At 41.0% G+C, this 7,012-nt stretch overlaps 1 protein-coding gene across 1 annotated transcript; it reads right to left on the bottom strand.

The window, feature by feature from the left end:
- Positions 1–4,047: 4,047 nt before the first annotated feature.
- On the bottom strand, positions 4,048–5,853 carry OLIG1 (oligodendrocyte transcription factor 1). The gene has a single exon (XM_058186217.1). It carries the CDS (start codon positions 5,851–5,853, stop codon positions 5,152–5,154), a length of 702 nt encoding a protein of 233 aa, XP_058042200.1. The 3' UTR covers positions 4,048–5,151.
- Positions 5,854–7,012: the final 1,159 nt, after the last annotated feature.

Raw genomic sequence — 7,012 nt, 5'->3', positions numbered from 1 at the left:
CCTCAGAATTATATGATGTCAGAATTGTATGTTGTTTGGCTCAGGCAAATATAGCTGAACCCAGTTTAATAGGCAGTTTAATTTATATCATTCCAAGATTTTTTCTAATCCAAATCCAGGTTATTGTTTTACAGGACAAGATAACGGAATTAAACAAACAGGAGACATGCACATGAAGATCCTTTAGGCTCAAAGCAGCTGCTTCTCACTAACAATGAGAAAAAATGAGAAAACGGTAGATAAATTGTAAGGAATGGTGAAGAATGGTAAAAAATTGTGAGTTTCAGCTACTCTAGAAATCTTCTGATTCCTGATTATCATACCTTCTAATAAATTACCAGGACCTTTGACATCTCTTTGAATTAGGTTACATTCAGGCATTGCCGAACACCAGGGGATTTTTAAATTTTGTGGCCGTGAAGTGAAAAGTTACATCCATTAACATAAATAAAGCAATTGATGCTCAAGACTTGACATGGAGGACTGGAGCGACATAAGAAGGCACTTGAATTAGACCAATATATTTCCCCTTTCTTTCCATGAATATAAATGTTTCAGTTTGAAGAACTATGCATTTTGTTATTTTCTGTGTGTAGATAAGCATCTTTCGCTAGCTGAAAGGACTCAGCTTGTGTTGCAGAATTATCTGGATGCATTTCACAGGTCAGGCACCCCTGGAATTCTCTTGGTCACTGATTGATTGATTGATTGATTGATCCGAAATTGTATAATTAGGACTTTACTGTATCTCTGATCTGTCATGCATGAGCTCTGAATAAAACAGCTAATCCATTGCTAGTTTTTGTACTGTAAAAGCTATTGAACAGAGCAAACCATTTTTTTAAAAAAAAAGTTAAAATCCACAAGATTTTTAAAAAGTGTCTTCAAACCATGTTTTTAAAATGTTAAATATTCTAAAGGAGTGAATTTGTGATGTGACTCCATATTATTGACATCCTTTCATCTGTTATTTCTTTCGTTCTGTTTTCTACATTTTTTAATATTTGCATAAGTGGTTTTAGCTTTGTGGTACGGCCCACAGAGTCACTTTTATAAATAAGTAAATAAATATGTCCCAAACATGAGCATTCCAGAGTTTTATTATTTCATCAGATTATGAGTACTTTTTTTTTGTTTTTCTAAAATTAATTGTGGAATTCACAAGTGGTAACTTTCTACAGGCAATCCTTGACTTACAACCATGATTGGGATCAGAATTTTCATCACTAAGTGATGCATTCATAAAGTGCAATGTCACATAACTGTGTCTTTTAGCAGCGATGATCCCAGCATTCACCATTGTTGTTATTAATCAAAGTCCATTGGTCAATAGTTGAGGACCCACCCATCCCAATTCAAGTCTTCCAACCTCAGCTGCCCCAGTCCAGTCTCACTCAGTCACCCTCAACTCTGAGACTCCTGCTGCCTCAGCTGAATTTCACTGTTTTCTTGCTTCTCTTCACTGAGGTGTGCCTTCCCAAAGCAGCTGTGAAACCATCGTCCCCAGATCTCGTGAAAAAACCATGCATGACATGAGGAAGGAAGCCTCATGTGGCCAGCAGCTACTTTGTAAGGGGCCAGACCAGCCATGGATGGTCAGCAGCAGGAGATACAAAATAGTGAAGGTCAGCTAAGGCAGCAGGGGCTATAGAGTGCAGGGTGTCAAAGGTCATAGATGAGGGGAAAATAGGGAGGTGGGGGGAGTTGAAGTGCACCTACCATCGTAAACATGGGTGGGATGGCAAGCACTCAAATTTTGAACACACAACCATGAGGCCACTGCAAAAGCTGTAGAGTCAGGGATGAGTCATAAGCCCCTTTGTTCAGTGCCGCTGTAACTCCAAATAGTCACTGAATAAATGGTTATAAATCAAGGACTGCTAGTACAGTCTTTGATGGAGAAAGCTACAGCTGCATCTTGAGGTCATCTACCTTGGCATAAATTCTGAAATCTTCACCAATTTCTCAGTACATACTGAGTACATACATCATGTTAAATTCTGTTTTTTTTTAAACCAAGATTTGTAGAACTACAGTGTCTTTTTCAGGTATCACACTAAGCCAGCCAAGATTTGCTAACTTTTTCAAGTCAGTCAGTCTGAGAAAGGGTTTGGATAGTAGACAAGACAAAAAATAGCATTTATTATTCCTATCTTACATAAACCTTCCTGCTTTGCTTTCCTATCCAGATTAAATCATCTCACCAAAGATGTTTAAAGAACATAATCCTTAAAAAATATTCTCAGGTCATCATGCTGTTACACTGGCCATGTTCATACAATATGTTGAGCAAGACACTTTAAATACTGCAAGATTTTTAACTCATTGTTTATGGTTTTTTATATGAAGTTTCAGACTATGAAGTTGAAACTCTACAGGGTGCCATCTTGGATCCATTATTTGCGCTGTAATCTGAATGACACAATAAATCTCAAATCTCAATTACAAAGTTGCATATGGGCTGCTTAAAACTGGTACCAGTTAAGGTTTCTTTCTCAGCATATTGCATATTACCTTTCTACTAAAGTAAGACTCCCTATCTATTCTGTAGCTCTTGTGTAACACTAGATTGTTCTCCCTGAAAAAAGTAACTGATCCTGCCTTTCATTATAGAGATGTGTCAAACATCTGTCTATCTTCAATGTAATTTATTTCATTCATTATAATTTATTTCACTACGTCAAAGTGAATGGGATGTACTCTATAGCATAACTGTGCTCTACAGCGCCCACATCCTGCTTTTAATTTAGTCTGTCCTAAAAATGATTTGATTAATTTTGCTCTGTATTACCTTGTAAACCTAAGCATCAGCAGTTCTTCAGATATCCAGTGTGATTTTCTGACTATGCAATTTCTAGATCTGGTGCAATATTCTTATATCTTATTGAGAAGCTTAAGTTGGTATTCTTGGGATTGCTATAGAGGTATCTTCATTTTTGCTGTTACAGGAAAAATATTAAAATCATTTTAGACTAATCCATTACATTAAGACAATAATAATGCACCAGAGTACTGTCATGCAAATTGATGACCACAATATTGGTAAGAAGCCTACAATCACTCCACTCAAATTTGTGAAGACAGTACATCCATATCTTCTGTTTCTCAGTGCAATTTAGAAGTGCTCTGATAAATTCTGTTCCTGGTTCCTTAAAAGTAAGGCCCAGTAATTCAGTGGATCTTATTTCCTAATAGGTGTGTTTAGGATTGAAATGCTAATACTATAAATGTGATTGCTATATAGATATTTCAGTTGCTGGCATATGAACAAAAGTATGTGAATAACATTGCATTTAAACTAGTTTAAACAAAATCAATCAAGAACCCATAACACTTGGATTTTAGTACATTAAATGAACTAATCTATAGGATTTAACTTCTCCATAAGCAGAGACAGGTTGCTTTATGTAATTTTTGAAAATCAAATTGTATTATTTTCAAACAATGCAATAACTGTGGATTGTCACTGATAGACAATCTACAACTAAGTAGGCAATAAAAATACAAATGTCAGTCTTGGAATTGCAAAGATTTTCATCAATAGAAGAGACTAGTCATTGTACTGGACAATGGAACAGTAGGACTTAAGCGCAGTTAAGTTTCACTGATTTCATGGGAAAAAAGCCTGAGCACACCTCGGAAATTAGGGACACAAATGTGATCTTACACATCTTGATTGAAAGGAAATTCCATTGCATTAGGAGCAATTAAATTCCAAATAAATATTACATGACATTTTAATTAGTTAAGTAATGGCTAGCTGGCAGATCTGTTAAGGGGGTCCATAGCTGGCTTGAAAACACTGCTCAAAGAATACTCACTGAATTGCAGTTAAGTATCAAGTGGTATGTCATAGGGCTAGGCTTGACTCGTCATTATTTTCATTAAAGGTGGAAGCAAGTGCTTAATAGATTTGCAGATTATACAAAACTGAATACAATAGCTAATATATTAATAGACAGAAAAAAATTCAAGATAATTTAGATATATTGACTGAAAAAAGAATGAAATTTAATAGAGAAAGTTCTTCATGTAGAAAAAGAAATCAAATACAAGATATCGAATGGGGGAATCAGTTGCTAAATATCAATCAGTTGGCATAGCTGCTGAAAAGGCAATTGTTTTTCAAATCCCAGAAGTAGAGTGTTATATTACATTCTTAGTATCATCAGTTTCTGGGCACTGCCATTTAAGAGAGAATCTGAAAAATTGGAACAGGTGCCCAGTATTACCAAGATTATTATAATCTTACCAAGATTATCCAAACACTGAATATTTAGCCAGGATCTCAACTAAAATCTTATGGCATTTCTGAATGTCACTAAGCCATGGCTGAAGTGTTCGAAAACTTCTCTCTTTGCTGTATTAGATGCCAAAAGTCACTACTCTAGTATGAATCCTGCTTGCTTTACAAGAAGAGCCTGAAAGAGTTGGGCACCTTTAAGACCAGAAATAACAGAGGATGGTTAGAATCATACTTTTCAAGTGCCTGAAAATGGCTCTCATAGAAGAATGATTTGTTCTCTGCATACCAGAATGTGGGACATAGATTAAGATGTCCAATTACAGGAAGTTATTCCAATTGACAAAGCAGTCTGACAACGGAACCCAATGCCATGGGCTGTGACTCTCCTTTGCTGGATGTGCTCAGTCAGAGGCTGGACGGCCATTTGTCTGAAATGCTTTCAATCTGCACCAAGCAATGGAAAGCTTCTTCCCTCCTGGTCTTCCAAGAAATCTTTTATAGATTTTAACAGGCTTCGTACTGATTTCATGTCCTGCGCAAAGCTGCATTCATCACATGGCCACCTTGGGTTAGAGTTGGACTATTTATTTGGATCTATTTAATACAATTGCCCCATCCTCACCCTCTCTTTCAAATCTGTACCTGAGGGCCAAAACCAGACTTTCATCCCAGTGATCGCACACCCGATTTGAGAGGAAAACGTGCAAAAAACTCCGTCCTTTTCGGGATCTTAAACATTCTGGTCTCTCTGCCCCCAGCTGTCGCTCCATCCAGACCGAATAATAAAAATAGGAGAAGCCGCGAGGATCCGCGAGTCCTCCGGGCCCCGTCCTCCCAGCCGTTTGGGTTGTAGCCTGCTGGGCCCCCTCCATCTCCATCCCTCCTCAGCTCAGGAAGGGCCAGGCTCATTTGGGAAACTGCGTCTGCACAGCGGCCACCCCGAAGGCGGAAGGAAACAAGTGAGGGAATTTGCAAGCGGCGCAGGAGCAAAGGGTCGCCCCATCGGCTACGTGCACTTGGCCGCACTGCTGCTCCTCCAATGCAGCCGAGAGGTATTTGTTGGCCGGTCGCAGCCTGTCCGGGTGGTGGTGGTGGTGGTGCAGGTGGTGGTGGCTCACCGGGCCCGGCGTTAGCAGCACCGGGCCCGGGGTCACTGCGGCGGCGGCGGCGAAGAGAGGCAGTCCAGCCAGCAGCAGCCTGGGACCCGAGGAGCCGCTAATCTCCCCAATGATTCTCCGGAGCTCTTGCAAGGAGCTACCCAATAAAAGAATGTAATTCCGAGCCAAGAGCAGCGTGGCGATTTTGGAAAGCTTCCTCCCCGGCGAGCTCTGGCAATGAGCCGTCGAGTAAGGCAGGATCACCTCTCGCAGCGCGTCCATGGCCAAGTTGAGGTCCTGCATCCGCTTCCGCTCGCGGCTGTTGATCTTTCTCCGCAGCTGCTGCTGCTCGCTCTTGCCACCGCCCGCCCGGCTGGTCCCGGTCCCGGATCGCGTCTGGAGCTGCTCCGACGCGAAGTCCGGCCTGCTCTCCTCCGCTTGTTTGGGAAGCAAGGCGGGAGGGGCCTGCGTGTAGCGAACCAGCTCGTACGAGAAGTGTTGCCTCAACATGATCGCCTTGCGGGCTTTTCAGAGCGGGCAACGGGCTGTCATCGCCTTAAAAAGCTCGGGAGAAGAAAAGGCGGCAGGGAATATTTTTTTGGGGGGGTGGCGTTCGGGTTTGCGGGTCAGGAGGTAAGGAGAACTATTTGAAAAAAGGGGATAAGGATCGACCGATCAATCACTATTTTAATCTCCCTGCTGCGATTAGCGCCGAGATGTGAGGAAATGGATTATTGAGCGTAGAGCCTCTAACTCCAACCTGTATTAGAGCGAAGGAATGACAAGCTGCAGCCAATGGGAGTGCAGATCTGGAGGAAAAGAGGTGCTCATTGGCTGCCACCAGATGCTCTGGGATAACGTTGCGGTGGACAAGACCTTCATTGTGAAGTCTGGTACTCCAGTTTTTCAGCTTTGAGTCTCCTGGTAGTTTAGCCCAAACTTCCAGAAAACCCGCCCCTCACCTGTGTTTTCTAATTAGTGCTGATATTATTAATGCCCCTTTTTACAGGTGCAGAATTTATAAACAGGCATTTCAGATGACAATTTTAAAATAAAATAAGGCCAAGCTCATGTGAACCCCAAAGATAGATGTCTATGAGAATCTCCATAGTCATCCAAGTCATGGTTGTCCCAAAGGTGCTTTTTTTCAAGAGGCAACTGGACTTTCTGGTTTTGCTCTGAAGATGTTTCCTTTCTCATCCAAGAATCCTTCCATTCTCCATCTAGTCAGAGCTGAAGAAGCTTCTTGGATGAGAAGCAAAACGTCTTCAAAGAAAACCAGACTGTCCAGTTGCCTCTTGAAAAAAGCACCTTTGGGACAACCATGGCTTGCATACCCTTATGCAGTTTTCTGGATTAATGCCTGTCAGCTTTCACTTTCTTCTGCTCTGTGTTTTGTTTTGCATCCAGAATCCTGTGTAGAGAAGACAGTTGTGAATAAAAGTTCTTGACATGTTATGTCCCATTTGTGTATGGTACAGTACTGGCAGTGATGAGTCTGCCAACCAAGATGTATGTCTACCCAAGCCTACTGCTTTTCAGCAGTGGACAATACAATGGCATAGCAAGCAAAGTGTAAGGCTATTACATTTCTATATGTTTTCCTTCTCTTATCCTTCATAATTGGAATTCAGAAATATCCAGTTTTCTCTGGCTTCACTCCATGTTT

The sequence above is a fragment of the Ahaetulla prasina genome, chromosome 5, assembly GCF_028640845.1.
Source record: "Ahaetulla prasina isolate Xishuangbanna chromosome 5, ASM2864084v1, whole genome shotgun sequence".
Classification (NCBI taxonomy): Eukaryota; Metazoa; Chordata; class Lepidosauria; order Squamata; family Colubridae; genus Ahaetulla; species Ahaetulla prasina.
This window is presented reverse-complemented; position numbering and strand designations above follow the sequence as displayed.

Bases quoted from the DNA above. Each gene is read 5' to 3' on its own strand.
- OLIG1 (XM_058186217.1), bottom strand. From the start codon at position 5,853: ATGTTGAGGCAACACTTCTCGTACGAGCTGGTTCGCTACACGCAGGCC.